The 23,567-nt window shown below is 39.7% G+C and overlaps 3 protein-coding genes across 5 annotated transcripts; 2 read left to right on the top strand and 1 right to left on the bottom strand.

Moving 5' to 3' along the window:
- Window positions 1–1,569: 1,569 nt before the first annotated feature.
- On the top strand, window positions 1,570–10,953 carry LOC6505241 (T-box transcription factor TBX1-A). Of its 2 annotated transcripts, none has more exons than XM_001965571.4 (7): window positions 1,570–2,657; window positions 4,974–5,338; window positions 5,395–5,627; window positions 5,689–5,845; window positions 5,994–6,155; window positions 7,286–7,353; window positions 9,418–10,953. In XM_001965571.4, the coding sequence occupies exons 1-7, from the start codon at window positions 2,486–2,488 to the stop codon at window positions 10,265–10,267; spliced, it is 2,007 nt and encodes a 668-aa protein (XP_001965607.1). In that variant the 5' UTR covers window positions 1,570–2,485; the 3' UTR covers window positions 10,268–10,953. The 2 variants fall into 2 exon arrangements, with proteins under 2 accessions (XP_001965607.1, XP_032307840.1); XM_032451949.2 differs by lacking the exon at window positions 9,418–10,953 and adding an exon at window positions 8,987–9,035 and having other exon boundaries at window positions 1,581–2,657.
- A 6,004-nt stretch (window positions 10,954–16,957) lies between these two features.
- On the top strand, window positions 16,958–18,606 carry LOC6505242 (uncharacterized protein F58A4.6). Its single transcript, XM_001965572.4, has 3 exons — window positions 16,958–17,397; window positions 17,458–17,849; window positions 18,116–18,606. The coding sequence occupies exons 2-3, from the start codon at window positions 17,466–17,468 to the stop codon at window positions 18,392–18,394; spliced, it is 663 nt and encodes a 220-aa protein (XP_001965608.1). The 5' UTR covers window positions 16,958–17,397; window positions 17,458–17,465; the 3' UTR covers window positions 18,395–18,606.
- Window positions 18,607–18,747: 141 nt separating this feature from the next.
- Window positions 18,748–23,211, bottom strand: LOC6505026 (bleomycin hydrolase). 2 transcript variants are annotated; one of them, XM_001965573.4, is made up of 5 exons: window positions 22,946–23,211; window positions 20,175–21,049; window positions 19,634–20,109; window positions 19,441–19,561; window positions 18,748–19,381 (listed from the first exon to the last, which is right to left on the bottom strand). In XM_001965573.4, the coding sequence occupies exons 1-5, from the start codon at window positions 22,947–22,949 to the stop codon at window positions 19,166–19,168; spliced, it is 1,692 nt and encodes a 563-aa protein (XP_001965609.2). In that variant the 5' UTR covers window positions 22,950–23,211; the 3' UTR covers window positions 18,748–19,165. The 2 variants fall into 2 exon arrangements, with proteins under 2 accessions (XP_001965609.2, XP_044573184.1); XM_044717249.1 differs by having other exon boundaries at window positions 20,175–20,839; window positions 22,946–23,209.
- Between the last annotated feature and the right edge of the window lie 356 nt (window positions 23,212–23,567).

The following is a 23,567-nucleotide window of genomic DNA, read 5'->3' as shown; positions in this document are numbered from 1 at the left end:
GAAAAAACAAGACAACAATGGCAAGATGCGTTCCATAAATGGAAAATGGATAAATCCTGGGCGACTGGGCAACTGGGCACTGGATGCTGAGATTTATATGGGAGGAGCTGGGGTAAACAAATCGCTCTAACGCTGGAGGACGCTGGAAGGTGCAAGGTGGAAGGTGGAAGGTGGAAGCCCCTGATCCCGCACCAGGTAGCGCTAATTGAATGCCTGTGGCTGATGAAAAGCAGATTACCCCCTTTTCAGGTGGGTCAGGAGGGGGGTGGCATTCACTTTGATCGGTTCGGGTTTTTGGGAGTCTCCAGTCTCCAGTCTCCGATCTCGATCCGCCTAGGGCAGGGTCCCCCAGGGGTCTAATGGCCAACAGACGCCATTTTTATGGAGCTCCCACCTTGGCCGTCTCACTCGCCCAAAGCTCTGTCTCATTTCCTCAAAAGCACTGAGAGAAAAAAATAATTAATAATAAAATAAAGAATTTAAAAAGTAAAAACTATTGAAAAAAAAATTATTTTTTAAGATTTTCTTTTGAGTAAAAAGTAATATATTTATTTGTATATTTTTAGCCCCTTTTTTCTCTCAGTGCCCCTTCACACTCTCTTAATATAACGTTTCTCCTCTTTACGGTTTATTTAGTGTCGAGGTTATGGCGCAATTTGTATTTTATGCCGAGAAGCACCCAAAAAGCAGAAAAAAACAGGAAAAAAGCAAAGCAGTCCGCCATGTGGCGGCAGTCCAATTAAAATCCTCTTCCCAATGAGCTCGATGACTCAGTTTAGCCACCCACTCACCCGGCCACGCCCCCAGCCCCACACCTCACGCCCCTTTCAACCGAAATGTAAACAAAAGCCAGATGGCGATCACCACCCACTCTTCCAGTCTTCAGTCTTCAGTCTCCCCGAGAATTATTTTTTTTTTTTGAGAAATTTTTATTGCATTTTCGAAAAGGCCACGCCTTCTTATAGAGAGGGAGAGAGAGTAGTTCTCTCGAAAAAATATTTAAAAAATATTTCAAAATATTAAAAATAATTTAGGGTCTGGAGTCGAACTCTAACTCATCTCTTAGTAACTTAAGTTGACTGTTTCTTAAAGATTATATGAGATTAAAGACCGTATTATATCTATAATATGTACCTTTATCTATCTATGATATATCTATAATATATAATAGATCATACTATTCCTAAGCCATCCTAAATCTAAAATAAAACCCTTTTTCTTACACTTTTTCAAAGAACTTCTACTTACAAACATTGGTTTTCAAGTAGTTTCAGAATTTTCCCCAAAAATGCAAACCAGTCCTCACTGTAGTCCCTCTATAAGGCTGAATACTTCCTAGATACCCTACTTTCGAAATAAAAACTAACATATTTTTCTAAAATAAATAACAAAAAATATATTTCTTTAAACTATCAAAGTAAAGCCGCTTTATAACTTGAATTTTCTCTAAATAATTTATTTGAAAGTCCCTAAAGAACCCCACCCCCATCTCCCCGTAGTGAAAACAGATGTCGCCTAAACCGAACCATGGATCTGAGTGCTTTGGGAGACGCCTTAGTCCTACGGCGATTGGTGGATCGATCGGCACTCGAACAGAGTCTAATTTTGGATGCTGCTGGCGGCGATTGGCGGATATGGATATGGTCGGGGGGATATATACATCCACATATCTGTATATAGTAAGATATAGAGTGAAAGAAAGATGCTGAAGTCCCGGACATCTCATCTCATTCCCATTCTCATTCGGCGGACAAACGCGTGACGGAACGGATGTGTGCATTTGCCTTCGGATCGGGCTGAGAAAGAGTGTTTAGATTTCTTGATTCTCGGACTAAATATATTCGTGGGACTATCGGCCGATACTGCAACGATACTACAACGGTGAAAAAATAAAGAATCAATTCGCACTTGGCCGGAAGAAGGTGGCAATTGAGACAACTCAACGCCTTCGCCGAACGCAAAAAAATTACAAATAGAAAAAAAGGCAAGCAGAGATCTCGAAGGAAAACAAATAAAAGAAGTTCAAGTCAATCAATCGATCAGATCGGGCCATAAAACTAAAAAAATACAAAAAAAAAAAAAGAGAAAAAGAAAAACAGACAATCGAGCAAAATGCTAGGAAGGAATTAATTTTTCTTCCCATTTAAATTACAATCCCGATACTGACTGACACGCGCGAAAGGTTGTGGCGATTTTATTTCAACACTTTTGTTTTTTTTGCAGTGTCTCTGCCTCTGGTAGTGTGTGTGTGTGTGTGTTAAGTGTGTGTGAGAGCCAATAATCAAATTTGACAACTGCGCGAATAACGTTCTGAGATCAAAACATCCCGCCACTGCCAGTTTTAAAAACAAATCAAAATAAATGGGCCAAGTATTCAGTGCGATTCGATTTTTTTTTCCTGTGACCTGCCAATAACTGACTCCCAGCCAGAACTACTGTGGACTCTATAATATCGTTCAGATATCGGAAGGAAATTGGCATCTAGATGACGCACCTGATGGGCCCCACGGAGTGCGCCAGCGCCATGATGGGCTCCTCGATGCAGTTCCACGACAACGGCCTGGGCCTCAACCTCACCGACTACAGCTGCTACACCAACGACTACTGGACCACGCCCTACCTGACCGGAGGACTCAGTCCCATGAAACAGATAGAAGGTAAGATTATATCGAATTTTTCATATTTTTTGTCAGATTTATTTCTCAAACTTTAGAGCTTCCCTAAGTTTTCATATCGCTTCATAGAGGAATCCCTAACGAACTTACCCTTATGAGAACACCTTCAAAAATAGTCCTTTTTTAAAGGTTTATTTTCAAGTCCTAAAAAGACTAATCCTAACTGAGTTCTTATTTTTCAAAATAAACTAAAACTAAGCCAGGCAATTTTTCAGATTTTTGCTTCAAAGCTTCCCTAAGTTTTCACTGATTTTTTACTGTTTCCCGAAGGAATCCCTAAGGAACTTATCCTTATGAGAACACCCCCAAAAGTAACACTTTTTTAAAGGTTTATTTTCAAGTCCTAAACAGACTAATCCTAACTAACTTCCTCAATATCAAAATAAACAAAAACTAAACCAGGCAATTTTTCAGATTTTTGCTTCAAAGCTTCCCCAAGGAATCCCTATGGAACTTATCCTTATGAGAACATCTCCACAAAGAGTCCTTTTTTAAAAGATTTATTTTAAAGTCCTAAACAGACTAATCCTAACTAACTTATTTTATATCAAAATAAACTCAAACTAAGCCAGGCCATGTATTTTGTAAAGAAAAGTTATCCTTTTCCTCCAAGATTCCTCCAGTATTCCTTAACCTATCCCTTATATATCCCTTTTAAGCCCTCTAGACAAATTTCCACCAAGAATTTCAATAACTTCCACCTTAATTAGTAAACAAACTAGAGACCATTGAAAACAAATAGTCTCCAGTTCACTAGAAATTGTCACAAAACAAAAAATCAGATCATTTGTTTGGAAAAAGAGGACAAAACTGGAGTCTAAGCACGGGTCTATGGATTCCGCTTCCGATACAGTAATTACCAAAATACACGGACCATGGACTGAAAAACCGAATAACAGAGAGGAGCGAACCGAAACCAGAGCAATTAGCTCCGAATTCCCGGCTCCGAGATTCTCAAGTGGCATTTTTCCGCCGCTTTTTCCCCGTTGTTGTTGTTTGATGTTGTGGTGTTGTAATGTGACAGAAAAACGATTTGTTGTGCCAAACGTTAATTGATTTTAGAATTCATTCGTGAAGCAGAAGCATTTCCGAAAATCCCAAAATCCCAAATTCAAATAAAAAACTTCAGAAACTGAAACAGATATCGACTGAAAGATACTTGGTAGTTTGAATTTTACTTTTAAACTTGTTTTTTTGTTATAACTATTACATTTAAACCATTTCTTTGTGTTATATCTTTAATCGAGAGGTGTAATATAAAAAAATAATGAAAATGCAGCCACATTGTCGGCGTGGCTTTGAAAGAGTGTGCCCAAACTTGTTTATGATACAGTTTTTTGCAAAAAATGTGATTTTCTAACCAATAATTTGTCTTTTTTGTTGAAAACATTATTTTTTACAAAGAAAAATTGTTTCCTACAATTTGAAATAGTAACTTTCTTATACCAACCTTTTTTTAACGAAAAGCCACACTTTTCAAGGGTTTTTGAAAATTTTAGGCCGCAAATTATTATTTAAAGCTGTTGTTTTTTTACACCAAATACTCGAAATGACTTAAGAATCACTGCTACCTCTGGATAAGTAGAACTGGCAATCAGTAAACATGAAAGCAAAAAGCAAAAAGTGTGCCAATGAAAACTTGTTCATTTGTGCGTGAAATTCCATCCGAAAACATTGCCACTTAGCCAAGAATTCCGGCCAGAGGAAAGTGAAACAGCGACCTGTCATAGGTCATTGGCAACGATCCCGCAACTCCACAGAGATCTACAGATCCACAGATCCACAGATCGAGAAGAGCGACCAAGACGACGACAATTAATTTGCAGAATTTCCCAGCCCTTGGAGGACTAATTTTAGAGCCGGCAACTCAATCAGCAGCCGGCGGGTCTGACGCCTTTTTATAATTGGACATGTTGTCCCATTTGCTGAGGAGCTGGGGAGAAGTCGGATCAGGATCTGGAGGCTGCGCCGGCGTGGCGTCACTACCTTCCACTATAAGTGGGCCTCCACTTTAAATCGCATAAATCACACCAAATATTAATTTAGCAAATCTCACGGGCTATATATAAGTCCATTCATTTGATGTGGATACTTATAGTATGCCTTGACTCGACTTGATTTATAGTTGCATCTTTTCCGCCCATTTGTCAGGGAAGACAAAAGAGTGCTGTGATCTCTTAATTATTTAAATAGGGAGGTGGTTTGATTAATTTTTAATAGAAAGAGGATCAATAAGACTAAGATAGTAGCTCCCTAGACCCTTAATTTAATTAGAAACTATTATAATCCCTCCACTAGCCTGCATCCAGACGGCTGGCAAGGATCGCAGCTCGTACAAGCCCCTGGAGCAGATCGACGCCAAGCTGGCGGACATCGAGACGCACAGTACTGGCAGCACTGGGACAGTGGCCAGCAGCCACAGTAGTGCCAGCAACACCTCCAGCCCCACAGCCCGCCCTAGCCAGGACGTCCAGGGCACGTCCTTGCTGCCCGACTATCCCAATGGGGGGAGTGAGGGCGCGACAGGATCAGGCAGTACCGAAGTGGGTGGAGCCAGTGGAGGAGCCGGGGCCACCTCGGCCAAGAAATACAAAAGCCAATACAAAAAAGACAGCTCGGCGGAAAATAGTTCCAGCAAAGCGGCCATCAGTAGTAGCAAGGCGGTGAGTCCTTTGAAGGATATCATTCTCTAGAGATTACTATCTATAACTCTTAAAAGGAACCCGAACAAGTACATCCTTCCCTGGCCCAGGCCGTCGTCGTCCTGGAGACGAAGGCACTGTGGGATCAGTTCCACGCCCAGGGCACCGAGATGATCATCACGAAGACGGGCCGCCGGATGTTCCCCACCTTCCAGGTGCGGATCGGAGGCCTCGATCCCCATGCCTCCTACATCTGCATGATGGACTTTGTGCCGATGGACGACAAGCGCTATCGCTACGCCTTCCACAAGTGAGTAGGGAGTCTGGTTCTGGTTCCAAGTACCATCATAATAATATGTATCTCCCTAAAGCTCCTGCTGGGTGGTGGCCGGGAAAGCGGATCCCATCTCCCCGCCCAGAATCCATGTGCATCCCGACTCCCCGGCCGTCGGCGCCAACTGGATGAAGCAGATAGTGTCCTTCGACAAGCTGAAGCTCACCAACAATCAAATGGATGAGAATGGGCATGTAAGTGGCGTTACTTACCTTAATTACTATAATTTATATTAATTACTCACCTTATCAGTTGTTTATTCACTTGATTAATCACTTTCCCTTACTTGATTCTGATCTCTAAACTTGAATTTAATTATTTTTTATTATTTTCCTTCCGCAGATTATTTTAAACTCTATGCACCGCTACCAGCCCCGATTCCACTTGGTTTATTTCGCCCAGAAGAATGCCTCCTTGGACGAAAATGCCCATTCGAGCAACTTCCGTACTTTTATATTTCCGGAGACGAGCTTTACGGCCGTAACTGCCTACCAGAATCAGAGGGTTAGTACAGATCTTATTTTTATTAATTACTTAATGCAATTAACCGCACCTCTGAGTGGCTGCCCCTGGCCCGGCATTCCAAAAAAAAAATAAAAAAAAAAAAAACAAGAGGCCGCGACCATTTTGCGCCATTTCGGCCTCATTGTTTATGATTTTTCCATAATTTATAACGACGAGGAGAAGCCGAAGCTCCTCTGGAAGGGGTCGGTTCCATTCCATTCCAAATATATTTGAAAATATTTAACAAAAAAATGTGAATAACGAAGTCTTAGATACTCTACCATGTAGGATATAGGAATTTTTAATAAGAATATTATGTTTTTCAATAAATATTCCAATATAGATCCTAAATCTGAACCTCTTGAATATGATTCCAAAGATATATATTATATTTTGTCTTTTTTAACTCATTTTTCCAATAAATATCACAAAAAAAGACTTATAGACCACTTCTAGTTCGTAGTAACTTTATAATTTTCAAGATATATCTCATATTTTGTCTTTTATATTTAATTTTTTCAATAAAAACACCAATAGTTCATCATAGGGTTATGATTTCAAAGATATATCTCATATTTTGTATCGTTTTTTTCATTTTTCCAGTAAATATCCCCGAAATAGATCCTAACTCTGAACCCTAGACTTATGGATCTTATAAAATTCGTAGCAAAGATATATCTCATATTTTGTCTCTTATAATTCCTTATTGTGAAAATTGACAAAGGAAAATCTTTAAAAAATTCATAAAGAAAAGAAAACAAAAGAGGGGAAAGAGGATCGGGTAATCGGTTGGCCGAGAACACTTTCTATAAATACCGCTAGACATGCTCGGAAAGTATTTAAATTATTTATGTGCTCAATGTGGGTGTTAACACTTTTCCACCCCCACTGCACCCCCTCTAAAGATGTACCCCCTTTCAAAATTTATTGCAAATCATTTTCCGTATAGCCCCCGAGTGGAATTCAAGTTGTAAACATTTTTCTCTAATTTGTTGGGAATTTAATTTATTTGTTTTGGTTTCAGCTGGCATACTTTTCATACTTTCCAAATCGGATAAAAATATATCCAGTTTTCCCCCCCTTTCTATTAATTTTTATTGGATTTTTTCTTCTCGATTTCCCTCCAACAGGTGACACAGCTGAAGATTTCCAGCAATCCTTTCGCCAAGGGCTTTCGGGACGATGGCACCAATGATGTGTGAGTATTTTATTATTTTTAAGCCATTTATGATTTATGAAAAATAGTGCGAATAAGAATGTCAAAAATAATGTCAATGATGTGTGAGTATTTTATTATTTTTAAGCCATTTATGATTTATAAAAAAAATTGCGAATAGGAATGTCAAAAATATTTAATATTTCAGGTCAGGGTTTTGGCTTTTAAATTAAATCTGGGACAAACATGTGTTTTCTAAGTTTTAGAGGCAATAATAATCATAACCAGGGCCTTTTTAAACACTAATAACAATTTTTCAAATTTTAAAAATAATAATAATTTCTCACAGTGCAATTATTAAATAAGATAATAATATTTTCATAAAAATTTAAAAATATAAAAATAACAATAGTAATAATTTTTCTCAGTGCATTTTCAATAAGAATATAGTAGAAAAAATTATTCCACTTACCCCTACTGTACTTGCTTATATTATATTTCTACACACATTCCGTTATTTTGTGATCCTTTATTCCTTCATTCCACACATACGCGGGTACCTGTTCTCCGCGAGTAACGGGACTTTTGCACTGGGGGCTCTGCAGGCCTTGGATGCCGCTCTCGCACTCACACACATACGAGAGAGAGAGAGGAAGCATCCTCCACAAATGTCACATTATGTTCGAAGAGTTATTTCAGAAATCTTCAATTAAATAGTTAAATATATATACTAATGATCACAGGACTGTATTTAGTAAATGTTTATACTTTTGTTATTGCGGGAAAACTATGAAAAAGCGATTTAAGACACAAGAAACACACGCACTTTTCTGGAGACACGCACTTGCAGTTTAAATTTATCTTTTTTGGCATTAAACGAAAGGATTTCATTGAATCTTTTTGTAAGAAATAATGTTTAAACACTTAATCACATTAAACTTTACTTTTGACACGGTTTTATAGATTTAATTAGGAGTTAAGCACACAGAAACACAGAAGGATAAGAATTTAATCCGATCGCGTCGGTGGTCAGTTAAAATGGCTGTTATGGTTGGGTGCAGGGGGCGAGGGGGTGGTGATGGGACATTTGAACGTTTTCCAGTACAGTTTTTGCAACACTACTTAGGGGATTGGCGCCAAGAAGGGACATTTTTGAATTATAAATACTACATTATGATTAAAATGTGTTTTTTAATTACATAAAGAAAGGAGAGGTAGTTTAATTATGGGACTTGAAAAAATACACTTTAGAAGTGATAATTTATTTGAAATCTATAGAAACTTTACTGATTAGTTTATAATTAAGACATCCAATCCCTATAGAAATTACAAATTACACTTCTAGAGGTGATCCTTATCAGAAATGTATATTCCTTTAAAGGTATATCCTTTCGTTCTTTACACTCTCTTGCTTCCAATGACAAAACCCCCTTCTAAATCATAAAAAGTGACCCAATTTTTTGTCAGCTTCCACCAACTGTTGGCTCTTGAAGGCCCCCAAGTACGATATTCCCAATCCAAAAATTCCCATCCCTTAACTGTCTCCGGAATGCCAACTTCAAACCCAAGTGGAACTAGACATTCGGTCGACGGGCAAAGACATTCCCGGAATTGCCGACCCGTCGCAGCAACATAAATATTGGAAAACCCAAATGATAAATGTATATATCTTCAGATATAGAATAGCGAGAGGAGACCATGGGTCATAACTCAAAAATAAAAAACAAAAGAACTTCAAAATTTGGAACAGAAACGAAAACGAAAATGGAAATGGAAATGCTACTGGACTGATGATATGATGATGATGCTGATGGGAGGACTGACAGATGGGCCGGCGGCATAAACAAATCGTCTCTGGGATTCTGGGATACTTTTCTGAGGGCTTTTCATATTTGTCGATCCCCGGAGGCCCCAGCTTTGTAGCATAGTGTAAACAAATCGGTGGCCTGCAATTTCGAATTGTTTACGAGCCACTCCCGCAATTTGTTTATGACAGAAATACTTCAAATCATTTTTTTTTCCAACTCAAGTTTTTGGGAATTTATCATTTAAGAATGTTAAGTATTTTCTTCATATTTTAAATGTATATTTTTTGTTGAATTTTAGGACCAGTGGCGGAGGCAGCACCATGTCCAGCATGAGTCAAGAAAGCCAGGCTCGCATGAAGCAGCAGCAGCAACAACAACAGCAGCAGCAACAGCAACAGCAACACCAGCAGCAGCAGCAACTGCAACAGCAACAGCAGCAACTCAAGGAGCAACGCTCCGCAGGCAGCAACTTCAGTCTGGGTTGCACGGATCTCGGAGTGGAGCAGCAACAACAGAATGGTTTGCAACTGCCTGCCACGCCCTCCAGCAGCTCCACCTCCGGCAACTCTCCGGACCTACTCGGCTACCAAATGGACCAGCAACTGCAACAGCAGCAACAGCAACAGCAGCAACATCTGCAGAGCCAGCAATCCCACCAGCAACATCAGGCCGGCCAGCAGCAATCGCTGCTCCATCAGGGCCAGAATCAGGCTCAATACGGAAGCTATCATCATGGCTATCCGCAGACCCAGATCCAGGCCCATCCCCTCACCCCGCACTCCAGCAGCTCCGCCTCCCCGCCAGCAGCAGCATCTGCAACACCCGCCGCCAACACGGGAGCCACACAACTGAACATTTATTCGAGTATCGGGCAGCCGTACGCCCAGGAGCAGAGCAACTTTGGAGCCATCTACCATCACAATGCCGCGGCAGCTGCTGCCGCCCACTACCACCATGGCCACGCCCACTCGCACGGACATGCCCACGGCCATGCCCCCTATGCCACGGCGTACGATAAGCTGAAGGTGTCGCGGCATGCGGCGGCGGCGGCCTACGGAATGGGTCCTACGTACCCGAGTTTTTACGGCTCGGCGGCCCATCACCAGATGATGCGACCCAACAGCTACATAGATCTGGTACCGCGCTAGAGGGGAGGTCCTTGGAGAGCCATGACGCACTGTGCTGAAAGTGGGCTGGTGGAGGAGTAAGTTTGGAGACTATGGGCGTGTAGAGCTCCACTAAGTCAACGATCTCCACTAGGTCTTATACATGAGAGTCTTATATTCTTGAGGGTCTTATATTCCTCAAGGGATAATCATCAAAAAATGCCCTAAAAAACTGTAAATTTTAAAAAACAAATCTAAAAATTCATGATCAGTTAAAGATTTATTAATTCTGTCTATAAAAAATATCTAGAATACTCCGCCTGATATTAGCCATGATTTTTGTTTCAGTGCAGAATTCAAGTATTAGCAGCTGTTGGGCAAAAACCAAAAAAAAAAAAAAAATTAAAACCAAATATAAATGCAACAAGTATTACAAGTATTTCTATAATTACATTTTTTTTCTCTAGCCTAGATCTTAATTTTATTCATGTGTGTGCCAACAACTATTTTTTTTTCTCGCTGTGTACTTTGTAGTTGTAAAAATGTAATTTTAATGAATACCTTTAATCTATACTCGTATGTATTTTTTTTCTTAACATTTTAGTCACTTTTCTGATTTTCTGATTTTCTGATTCAATGTAAATACCGAAATACTGAAACTGAAACAGTTTGAAGAAATAATAAAAACAGAAAACATTTAAACCACAAAACCAAAAAACATAAATTAACAAAAAAAAAAATACGGAATCTTTATTTTTTTTGGGGATTTTGGTTGGATTTCAAAATGGCCGAAGTCGATATTGCGGCGATCGACAATTGGGAAATGGAAAATGCCAGAGGAAAATCCGATTTTTGTTTATTTTATAGCACCTTGTCTCTATCCTGCTCTGACTATTGGATTTAATTGGGGCTCTCCGACCTCTCTTTCTAAACAAAAAGTGCCGTTGTTATAATTGAGATAAACCAACGAAAGAGCAGATCCCCAAAATTACGGTAAAATGTGATGGTTAGAGATGGGGGGAATATAAAACAGAAAGGAATTTACAAAAAAAAAAATGGTGGAGTTTAAGGGAAATTTTTGGATTTTTAGTCATTTTTTCAATTTAAAAAGTTGTAGGTGTTAGTAAGAGTCTATGAGAAGAATCTAGAAATCATTACTTAAATATTTAAATTCGAAAAACTTGAAAAACCATACAAAGAAACCTTGTACTCCATTTTCTTTTTCGATTCTCTTTGATTTTCCGGCTTCTCCTCCTTTGTCGATTGTTTTGTTATCATTATTCGTCCATCGACCCCCACAATTTTGATAATTCTGAAAAAAACCCCGACTCTTTTATTTGGTCTGGTGATTGAGAAGACAGATCTCCGACCAATAGACTACATATATGCCATATACTTTACAGACGAGGCACTGACAGGAATTCGAATGGAATGGATTTATTTGCCAAATTAACATCATTTATCGAAATCTTTTTATAAAAAAAATCGATAAGATTGGGGTATTTCAGAGTCAAGGGTATAAGAAGAGGCCTCTTATACGAGTATATCAATCATAATTATTTTCCCTTAAAACTGGGAGCTACTACACCTATGTGGAACCATTATAATGTATTGAAATAATCAGCGGGACATACGACACATGGCTCTGTTATCATTAGTAACGTCACTCGTCTGACTTTTGGCTTAACCTGCCCGTTTCAAAAAATATCTCAATTTCACACGCCTGAAAACAAAAAAAACTGACAAGCCATCAAAGTTCCGACATTCATTAGTCACACGGAATACTCTGTGACACGACCGGAATAGTTCTGGTGGAGATTGATTACGAGGCATATTGAACTTTGACCCAAAGATCGGCCATTATATTATATGGAAACATACATATAGGAAGCCTAGTCGAGAAAAAGTCAAGAAAAGGAATTTCCTTATCCCTCGAATCTTCAAAGAACCACTGCATATGTCTAAAATTTAATAACGCTATATATTCCATAGATCCTCCTGGCCCCCACAGACCCCTCGGATGCGGGGCCCTCTCATAAATAAGAACAAATTGGCATGCAATTCGCCTTAGAGGAGCGACCAAGTAGAACATAAATTTCTCATCACTTGCATAAAATTTTCACAAAAACAACACCGAGAAGAACAAACAGATGTGTCGCCGACGGATTGGAGGAGGGGATTGTTGGGCCTCTTTGGCCAAGGAGCACCAAAAGAGGCGACCTGAAAGGGGGGGGGCTCTGACTGTAATATTCTGTATTATTTTTATTATAAAAGAATTCAAAGTATTTCCAATTTTAGTGATTCAAATGGTCAATATGGGCAAGGGTTCTACCTACTTTTTTTTTTTAAAGAGTTATAACTGAAAGAGGCTATGACTTATTCACCTGTGATTCACCTAGGATTGTCTTAACCCTTGGAAACCGGAATACCAACAAACTATATACCTTATGGCTATGAGAAATCCAAGGAAATGTGTCAGCTAGTGACTGACTAATATTATAGAATCTGGTTACAGGTTTCCAGGTATTATCGCATATTTCAAATGGGAATGGGAATGGGAGTGATATTCCCCCCTTATCGCTCCAATACTACAATATTAGTTACTTGATAAGTAGAAATCGGGGGTATGACGTACCACACCACACCATATCTCCCATTCCAGAGCACTTGACTGTTCTGGGTTCACTATAAAATTCGTTAAATTCGACATCTCCTATATACAAACTTATCATTATGTGGTGATAATGCCAGAGATAATGGCCAGAAAACACGCAAACAAAATTCTTTTATATAATTTTATTAATAATTTCGAAATATTATAGTAGTTAGCCCTTTTGTTGAGTGTATTTCGGTGGGATGTGTAGGGAAGACCACTTGAAATGGCATGAAATATGGTCAGGAGAGATCATTGGGATGCCACTGTAAAATGAATATTTGGAATATTTATTGTCACCCTGCGCTGTGGTAGGTCCACTCCAAAGGGTCACACACACACGATGGTATTGCAGTTGTGGGTGTGCGGGTGTGCGGGTGTGCGGGTGTCGCCCCAATCACTAGCCCGGTGTCAAATGGCTCACCATCCCCGCCCCTGGCCAACCCACACCATCTTTGCCACTCAAGTGGATCGAGTAACACTGTGAGAAATTCATACTGATTTCAATTCACAAAAATATTTATTTATTGATTTAAGTTTAAAGAGCTATTTAATTATCTTACTTATACTTTGTATATTTTTTAATTATTTTAAAATTTATTTTCTCTCAGTGTATATCCAGCAAACTGATACTGTTTTTCCTATCGCCTCCCTGACTGTTTGCTGTTGTTGCCCCGATTTGTGGCACAAGTTCGGGGCGCATCCGTGGCTAATCGCTTTGAAAGTGAAACCTTGTTTATGTTTTTCCCTTCGATTTTCCGCTCTTCTGCCCTTCTGCCATTCCTCCTCTATGGGTTTCCCGGCTTTTCCTTTTCCAGCCATGACACTTGAGGCTTTGTTTATTCAATTGCAGGAGCCAGGAGCAACAATTGCATGTTGCATGTTGCTGGGTATCCTATCTACACAAACATACAGTGGAAATTGGAGTAATTATTGAACAAATATTTACCTTTTTAATTATTTTAGTTAGTATTCTTAGTTACTTATATTATAATTACTATTTTAAAATATTTTAAATAATTTAAAGTTCCACAGATCACTTAAAAGTCGACTAGTTTCTTATACTCTATATTTTATCTCCCATCTCTTGGCAACAGGCGACTCAAGTGCTCTGACTATCCTCCCAAAAAAAAGGATATCACCCCAAAAAAAAATCTATATATATATATAAACTCTGAAATGATGTCCAAGGATGTGGAGAGGGCGGAAGGAGTGGGTTATCCCTTTTTTTCGGGGACGCATGCGCAACTGTCGAGTGCACTTTTGACATATTGCTGACACGCCCACAAACAAATCAGTTTTTTTTTTCACGGATCTGTCATTGCTGCTCTCGGCACATACATCCCGAATCCCTCGCTCTATATATAATTTCCTTACATATTTATGGATATATGTTTATACCCTTTTCAGATGGCGCACGTGCTCGTAACAGAAACAACAATGTTGCTGCCGTTTTACGAAGCGTGAAAATTATGAAATAAAAGTGCCATCAAAATAAAAAACAATGAGTTCATTTTTTCCTCAATCTTATATAACAATACCCTTTAAAAATATTCATTATTATTTTCAATAATTTCGATGGAGGATTGGAGAAGAAGTGACATCCATAGACCCACCCATACCACCACGATCCTACATTTTCAAAGGATGTCCCATGCAAAAATTAAAAAAAAATCTATCTTTGTTTAGAAAAAATAAGATTTTGATATAGATACATGGAGAATTTTTCCTCGTTCCATTTAAGATTTTAAACTTAAGGAAGGGAGAAGAATTTCAAAAGATATAGACATCGCTAAAGCTCCTCAAAGTCCACCAACCTAACTTTCTCAATTTTTTCAAAGGGGTCCCACGGAAAAATTTTCAAAAAATCTATAAAACTTTTTGTAATTATATTTTGAAAGAGATTTATAGAGAATACTTCCCCGATTCTTTTAAGGGTTTTCCCTCAGGGATCCGGTAAAAATTTCGAAAGATATAGACATACGTGGAGCTCATAAAATTCCACCAACCAAACTTTCTCAATTTTTTCGAAACGAGTCCCATGGAAAAATTTACAAAAAAATCTATGAAATTTTCTGAAATAATATTTTGATGTAGATTAATAGAAAATAGATCCCCTGATTCGTTGAAGATATTCCGCTCAAAGATTGAATCAAAATCGGCAAAGTTATAGACATCGCAGGAACCCATTAACCCACCGACTCCATTTTTCCACATTTTCAAAGGGGATCCCATGGAAAAATTTACAAAAAATCTATAAAATTTTCTGTAATGATATTTTGATGTAGATTAATAGAGAATATATTCCCGAATCTTTTAAGGTATTTCCCTTAAGGATCCGATAAGAATTGCCAAAGATATAGACATCGCCCGAGCGATTCATTTTCAAAGGGGTTCAAAAGGGCTTTCATGAAAAAATTTATAAAAAATCCAAAATCAAAAGCTGTCATGAGATTTTTATGCAGATTTATAGATAATAGATTTCCGATTATTAAGAGGTATCCTACTCAAGGATCGGTTAGGAATTGGAAAAGATATAGACAATATCCTATGCCTTCTAATGGAAGAGTATTATAAATCCGGATGGCCTTTTTGCTTGCAAATTATTTTAAATTTAAACGACTGACTTCAAACGCCAATTAATATTACACAACGCCCTGGAACATAACAAATTATGGGGATTTATTAAAGGCTGTTACTTTCGTGGTTTTCGGAGGGGACCGATGGACTGCTGGGCTGTGTCGATTCAACGGAAATTGAGCGCATAATTCAGAAATATGTTAGTGCCCACCGAAATGTCGTGCCATAAAAATCGTGTTGAAAAGCGCGGGGCGGAAGAGCGGCGAGGAGGAAGAGATATAGAGTCCCGATCCTGGGCACTGCACCGCCCTCTGGCGAGGAGTTGGGGCACTTAACGAAATTAATGCCGTCGATGACAACTCTGCCAAACAATAAAAGGCGAAGCCACTCCAAAAATAGCGGTTCAAAAGGGAGAGAGAGTCAGAAAGGGAAATGGAAAAGGGACGACATATCGGACGAATCGGGGAAATTATGAATGAGATGGCAGCATGTATAGAGGGGCCCTGGGGCCCTGGGGCCCTGGGGGTTAGAAAGAGAGCGAGCGGGGCAAGTGTGGGGACATTATTGGGGCTGCTGCACAATTATTGCCGACTGTTAAAAGATTTGTTGGCACTGAGAAATCGTAGGGCGAAACATTTGTTTGATAATGATAATGGCCATGTTGATGCAATTGCAGTGAGCGGCCGAGAAATGCAGTTTCCAGACCGAAATTGAGTCATTTCCACTCGGCATTATTGACAAATGGAATTATGCATAGATTCGAGTCGCCAATCACGAATCAATGATCTCCATTCACAGCGCCAATTTCAATTTCAATTTCAATTTCAAGAACTGATAATCCTAATAATCGGGCAATTCTGAGAATAGTTACGATTCTATATATTATGCAAATTGCCATTTAGGCGCCTTGACGACAATGAAATTGAATAAAAACAGAAAACTAAACTTTGTAAAAAATAATAATAAAAAAAACATTTCTTATCAAACATATTATTTTCAATGAGACACAAACAATATAAAAAGGCACTTAAAATACCCTATAAAAAACCGACAAATAAATTGAATCTAAACAGAAAGCTAAACTAAAATTTGAAAAAAAAATAATAATAAAAATAGATTCTTATCAAATCGGGTATTTTTAATGAGAGACTAAATAATTCCAATGGCGCTTAAAAAAACCCTAAATAGCAACAAATTTTTGTAATAATATAAGTTCTCAATGAATACTTAAAAAAAACCGTAAAAATAGCCTTATATAGCAACAAATTTTGGCAATAATATACATTTTTAATGAACACAGCCTAAAATTGGCCTTTTCGAAAATAAAATTAAAAACAAGCATAAAATACTTACAATAAAGCACCCTTCACAATCTAAATCGTCGTGGTTTTCAAATTTAAACTTGAAAAGAATATAAATTAATCGATAAGAAATATTTAAATCTTAGCTATCGATAACATTGGCGCCAGTTTTTGGATCCACAGGTGTTGCCAGATAAAAATGTTGGCCATTTTTTGGAACTCTAGCTAAGGTCACACTTGTGTTATTGTTATCCGCAAAGTCCAGAATTTTTATCAAAATTTCAAGTTCTTAAAAAATGAGTATAAGAAAACATAGTTAAATGGGTGTCTGGCTTGAAAGCAACTAAGTCACTTAGTGCAATAACAACCAAGGACATTATTTTGAATCAAATTTTATGTGAACAAAAAACAGACAACCAAAAAAAACCGCGTGAAAAGATTGCAAAATTTTTGGATACTGGAATTGTAGTGATAAAAAAGTTGAAAATTGATAAGATCTGATACTGGAAATGCTCAGCATTATTTATAATTGTGGAAGCTGTTGTTTACAATAGTTTTCTTTGATTTTGAATTCATATTTATGTGTACGCACGTTAAAACAACAACAACAACAACAACAAAAATTGCACAATTAAAAGGTGAGAAAATGAGATACACAAAATTTGCATTTTTTAATTACTCTTTGATTTTGATTTAAGAACTTTAGATGTCGGACTCAATGTTAGTTTGTGTCAGCGACTATTGGCAGCGTTGTCACTACCTGAATCGTCCAGATCGGGAGGCTGGAGACTCCTGCCGGAACGGGAAAACTCTACGCAGGCTCCTCCTCCAGGTGGACGCCATTAATGGCAACTACTATCTCCGGGAGATCCTGCAGCAGACCGTCCTGGTCGATCGATTGAAGCGCATTCATGGCGTCCAGCTGGTTTGGCTCCAGTTCCACCCACCTGAGAGGGACACCATCGACTACAAGTGGGCGGACATGCTCGCCCACACCCTGTGGGAGCACATCGAGGTGGAGCACCTCATGTCCTGGCTGTCCACCCTGGGCGGTGGATTTTCAGCTCTTGGCGAGCAGTTTGGCAAATGTGTAAGTGACCTTCCTTGCAACATGCGTGGGAGTTTGAAGGAGTGGGTTGGAGTGGGAGGATGTCCCACCCCCTTTCCGATTATAATTAGATTATAGTTTCTGTTTTGTGTCATTAAGTGAGTTATGTAGAAAGAAAGAGGGCTTGAGATGCCAACCACCTGTGGAATCATTCCACCTAACATATGTACATGCCCAAACCCTCTTTCTGGAGGATCTTGTGTCTCTTTTTTATTCGCTAATCCCCCGAAAAACTAAACTATTTCCAGGCGGAGACCGCTGGGAAGATCTCGCTGCAGCAACTGAAGATCGGGATGCGACTGGGCGATCCATTTTTGCAGGCCCGGTGCAAGCTCTACTACAGCATCTCGCTGATCCAGCGCGGCCACCTCCGCCCCGCCAAGCATCTCATCCGGGCGCAGTACTCCTTCGCCAGGCAGCACGTGGAGACGGACGGCCGGCTGGTGAGGATGTGCCAGGGTATATGGTTGAGGCTGCGGTACGAGTACGAGCAGCGCCGTATCCAGAAGCAGAAGAGGCTGAAGTAAACTTAAGACGGATCTGATTTTGAAGACTTAATGGGGCAAAGGATCTAAGATGGATCTAAGAACAATTATAAATGATATTGATATTGGTCAGCTGGCGACGTTCCTTTCTGTGTTTAATTCCAACTCTAAGTTGTATAAGCAAAAAATAATTGTATTCAATATATTTATTTAATAATTGTAATTGTATATACGTAAAAAATGCATTTACATTATTCTTCGTGTTTATTACTCGATTCAATTGTATATTATATATATATATAATATTTATATATATATATATATAATTTATGTATATATGGATTCAACTGCCCGCTGCAAAAGTCCGCTGCCAGAAGATATTAACATAATCCGGGAAAAGGGATGAACTGAAAAATTTATTTTACTTAGGCTAAACACAAAAATATTGATACATAGAATTGACGCCCACGAGTGTTTCTGTTTAAGATTAATTGGATAAAATATTGCGCTTTCATAGGAGAGTTCTAGGTTTGGAAAAGGGACCTGGATCGAACAGAGATTTTGACAAAAAGGAATATCAAATGTACACGGTACGTTACACAAAAACAGAAAAATGGGACTACAAATTACAAAAATATTGCGCTTGAAATTTAAAACTAAACACGGATAGGTATGCTCTGATTCGGATTCTGATGCTGGGATGCTGGGATGCCGATGCTGCTGATGCTGCGCTGTTCTTGTTGCTGGATCGTAAAGCTTTGTATATATTTTTTAATTAAATATACGCGTATTCCTTTTGTTTTCTGATTGGATTTACTGCGCCAGCGTGCCCATGGGATCCCAGGCGGGCAGGACGATCGGATCCATGTCGAAAACGCGCAGCACATCCTCCGGAACGTACTTCTTGTCCACAACAACCTCGAATCCAAATTCCCTGAACCAGTCAGCGCACATGACCAGGTAGCCCTTCTCGCCACGATCCTCGCCCCACGAGTTCTCCACCCGCAGTTTCTGGGCCACGCCGCTTTTCTACAAAGATTTCAGATTAAAGGGGGAGTTATTTAAAGAATTTTAGATTCAAAACTCACATCAACGGACACGGCTGTGAAGACCATGGCATGGGTCATGGCTGATTCTCCGTAAATGAGACGATCCGCCTTGGAAAACGTGGTTTGTATATCGATATCAAAGACCAGCTTAAAATCATGGCTAAAGGGGGGGGATGGATATGACTCAGATTAGTTCCAGGAGACACTAGAGAGTCCCACAGTATCAACTCACACGTCCACATCCTCGATACCCTGCTTGGAGGCGAACCGCTTGCTGACCTCACATCCGAACCAGACAGCCTCCCCGGCCTTCAGCGACTTGGTGACAACGGCCAGGAGCAGATCCACGCACTGGTTGTTGTAGAGGACGGGCCGTCCACCGACCACATTGCCCAGACAGTCGACGGTGTAGGCCTGATCGTAGCTGCTTGTTGGCCGGGGATCGGTCACCAGACAGACCTTGTCCTCCACATTGAAGTGCGGCTTGACGTAGCGCTCGTAGAACTCCAGGGAGCTGACTGGTCCGATGGACTGGTAGTTCTTGCTCTTGTCGTAGTACTCCCAGGTGAATGTCTCGGCGGGAATGCCGAGACAAATGCCCACCACCTTGTAGATCTCGGCCATTTGCTCCTGGATCTTGCAGGCGATCTCCTCCTCCGAGGGATTCTGCTCCATCAGCACGCGCAGATGGCGAGCATACTCCCGGAGCTATCAAAAGAGATTACAAGGATGTGAGATAATTAAGAAGGACAGAAATCTATCAGATAACTCACCTTGCTCTTCAATATGGCATTCATTCGTATGCTGGACTCGCAGCTAAAGCTCTCGGGGAAGCATTTCTTTGGCATCAGACCGTGTTTGGTTATCAGATTGACCAGCATATCCCACTGGCCACCATCGGAAGTGGGATCGAGCAGCAGGAAGGACACTAGTCGCCCGTCAACCTTCTCGCCCCGCTGGGCAGTCTTCACGATGTTGTTGAGGAAGTAGTTGCATCGCTCGATCTTGTCCCAGTAGAAGAGGAAGGCCTGCGAGAACTCGAACTCGTCCAGGTTGTAGTTCTTCATGAAGGGCAGGCGGATGCAGTTGAGGGCCGCGAACAGCCAGCAACGGCCGGAGCTGCGCTGATTGGTCACCGGCTTGCCCTCCGTTTCCACCTTGTAGTTGAACACATGATTGGTCGTCTCCAAAGCCTTCCGGGACAGACAAACATCGAACGGATCCACCCGGGAGCAGACGTTCTGGGCCAGCAGGTTCTTCGGTTCGCTGTAGAAGTTGCGACGCCACTGGGTGAGCAGTTCATTGGTGATGGCACTCGTACTGGAACTGGCCACCGGGGACGTTGAGTTCTTGGCACAGCAGGTGGCATTATTGTGGCCTCCACCGCCACCACCTCCGCCGCCGCCGCCGCCACCACCTGAGCCGCTGTTGTTGTCAGCTAGAAGTAAATGGGAGTGGCAGATTTCGCCCGATATTGAGTGATTCAGTCTTATGGATAATGGATCCCGGCGCTGCCACATCCTGTCAGGACCTGGTTCTTGATAGAGACTTTGATTTGGATTCGGATTCTTGCTTTTGAACTTGATCTTGAGGCGGCCCCCTTGACAGGCTAACTGATGCAGGGAGCGGACCCGCTTCACCGCCCAAACTATCAGGATTCAGGATCAGGATCGGTTCGGGCAGGCAGGATGCGCAAGGAGCAGGAAACCAAAAACGAGAATTTTGTCGAGACAAGATTACAGGTGAAATTTTGTTGCTGCCAACTCGGAACATAAATAAAAAAATTAAAAAAAAAAAAAATAAGGGGGTAACTGAGGTGACAGAAAGTCAAAATACAAGGGGATCTCAGATCTGAACTCATGATTGATTTTCACTCATGATTGATTTATTAAAAAAATAGACATAAAAAACAAAAGCAATAAACTACAAACTATAAACTACAAAAAATTGTGTTTTTAATGAATGGTTTCTTAAAGAAATAGTTTATTTTTAAATTTAATTTCAATGTTTTTGGGACAGACCTTAAGGGACAGAGGCAGCTGAGCTCTTTGCAATTAATTGGCAGCCTTAATTATCATTCTAATTATAATAATTATTTAGATGAGAGATCTAGGCGTATAATTTGTCATTTTTGTCATAAAAGATAGTCATGTCTTCTGATAAACAATCTTTTTTTTTTTTTTTTTTTTTTTTGATAAAATCTGCAAATTTTCCACTTTAAGAGGGTGTCGAAATGACTTCCCCCCTTTAAGGATTTGGTTTAAAAAATTAATACCCGATACTGGGGGAGACAGAAAGGCAATTTGGAGACAGTCTTGTGACGCAATCTTGGGCCCAGTGGCCACTGGACAGTCTCCTTCCGTCTTGGCCAACTTCCAGGGCTTCCCGCCCCGAGAATCGCTTGAAGAGCGCCAACAGCTGCGGCAGAGGGGCCATTAACATAGCATTTTTTTTTTTTATTTATTTTATTTTTTTGCATTAACTGGCAGTGTGTGTGTCGCCATGAGTGTGTATGAGTAGTGTGCACTTTGGATCTCTATGAATTGGCTTATTTTCTTTGTTAGGCGGCGCAGGTTTTTGTTTATTATTTATTTACTTTCGCCATTCTGCAGCTGTGGAGCTGCGGAGCTGTGGGTGTTATTTCTGGACATTTTTTTCCTTTTTTTTTTCTCCTCTCCAGATGCTGATAAGCGTAGCTAACGAGTTAATAATCGTAAAGAAATAACTACAGCTGGAAAAGCGAAACCTATTACCTAGTATGTATTACCGTTAGGCAGGGACGGCGGAGGGGTGGAACAAATACCATAAAATACTATACTACTATATTGTATTATTATTTTTTTTTGTTTTAATGAGAAAAAAAAATTAAGAGGGGAAATATTTTAAGGGCGTTTCATCCCAAAATATTTTAGTCTGCCTACGCCTCTGCCCCTGTCTGCATATGTATGTATGTGTGTGTGTGTGGGAAAGAGAGGACGATGCAATTAAACCAGTTTAACGGGACTCGCATACACGTATGCATAGCGGGTGGAGAAAAGAACGAAGCAAGGGGTGGGAGGAAAGAGGATGGATGGAAAGAGGAGCAACTATCGCCACAAAATGCCGTTTTAAAAACTTTCGCAGAAAGCCGGTGCAAATTCAAAAAAAAAAAATCTAAACAAACAAACAACAACAACAACATTGAACAAGAAGGGTTAACAAACAACTACTAAACAAAAAATCACAAAAAAAAAAAACTTGTTTGTCCAGTGCGGCGAATGTGTTTGCAAAGCAAAAGAGCAAACAAAATTTGGGTGAAATTTTACTTTCGTCTGCTTTAATTTGTTTTTGTTGCTGGGGCTCTGGGGCGTCAGCAAGCCTTTTCATCTCACTCGCACTCATGCGCGAGCACCCGCACTGAACACAACAACAACAACAACCAAACAGTTTCCGTCTAAAATGGTTCCTTTTCTTTTCTTTTTTCTTCAAAATTGTTGTTATTTCAAGGCATTTGATTAGTTTCTGTCTGATAAGGAGCGGGGGTGTGGATGCGCGTCCTACTTACACATGATTTAACTTTTTCCTTTCTTTTTTGTTTTTTAGGAGGATTTTCACTTGTTTTGTTTTTTGTTTGGTCACTGCTAATTTAATTCCGATTTATTCCGCTGTTCTGGCCGGATCAGATGTGTGAGCAATGGGAGCAACTACTGGCAACTGTAATTATGCGCAATATAGCCGCTTATTTATTTTGTTAATGTAATGGGGGAAAATGAAAATGAAAAATGTTTGGCTTTGGGATCCGAAACTAGTGATGGGCGTTGTGCGGCCGCTGCGATGATTTTCCCCCATGACCAACTCACGTTCCACTATCGCATGCACCGCCAACGATCGATAACAATTTAAATTTTTTATCCTTATTATTTATTGTTATTTAAAGGCACTTGGTTAATAAATGCTAAAATATTTAAATTTTAATAAATAAATGGTCTCAGGAAACTTTTATAATCATAAGCTATCAAGTGAAACGATTTTTATGGTTTTTGGAAGTTTTAAAAGTAACTTTATATAAAAAGTTGTGCTTTAAGCCATATATTCTTAATAGGCAGCTTAAAAATTTTTATTGAAGTGTATATAATTTACTTAAGAACTAATTTAAATACATTAAGCTAATTAAAAAGTTAAAAGAT

The sequence above is a fragment of the Drosophila ananassae genome, chromosome XR, assembly GCF_017639315.1.
Source record: "Drosophila ananassae strain 14024-0371.13 chromosome XR, ASM1763931v2, whole genome shotgun sequence".
Lineage (NCBI taxonomy): Eukaryota > Metazoa > Arthropoda > Insecta > Diptera > Drosophilidae > Drosophila > Drosophila ananassae.
The sequence above is the reverse complement of the archived record's forward strand: the minus strand, read 5'-3'. Positions and strand labels throughout refer to the sequence as shown.

Coding starts and splice junctions, on each gene's coding strand:
- LOC6505241 (XM_001965571.4), top strand. CDS start 2,486: ATGACGCACCTGATGGGCCCCACGGAGTGCGCCAGCGCCATGATGGGC. Junction 5,846..5,993: donor AAATGGATGAGAATGGGCAT/GTAAGTGGCGTT, acceptor TTCCTTCCGCAG/ATTATTTTAAACTCTATGCA. Junction 6,156..7,285: donor CTGCCTACCAGAATCAGAGG/GTTAGTACAGAT, acceptor TCCCTCCAACAG/GTGACACAGCTGAAGATTTC.
- LOC6505242 (XM_001965572.4), top strand. CDS start 17,466: ATGTCGGACTCAATGTTAGTTTGTGTCAGCGACTATTGGCAGCGTTGT. Junction 17,850..18,115: donor GCGAGCAGTTTGGCAAATGT/GTAAGTGACCTT, acceptor AACTATTTCCAG/GCGGAGACCGCTGGGAAGAT.
- LOC6505026 (XM_001965573.4), bottom strand. Junction 20,110..20,174: donor ATGCCATATTGAAGAGCAAG/GTGAGTTATCTG, acceptor CTCTTTTGATAG/CTCCGGGAGTATGCTCGCCA. Junction 19,382..19,440: donor TCACAGCCGTGTCCGTTGAT/GTGAGTTTTGAA, acceptor AAATCTTTGTAG/AAAAGCGGCGTGGCCCAGAA.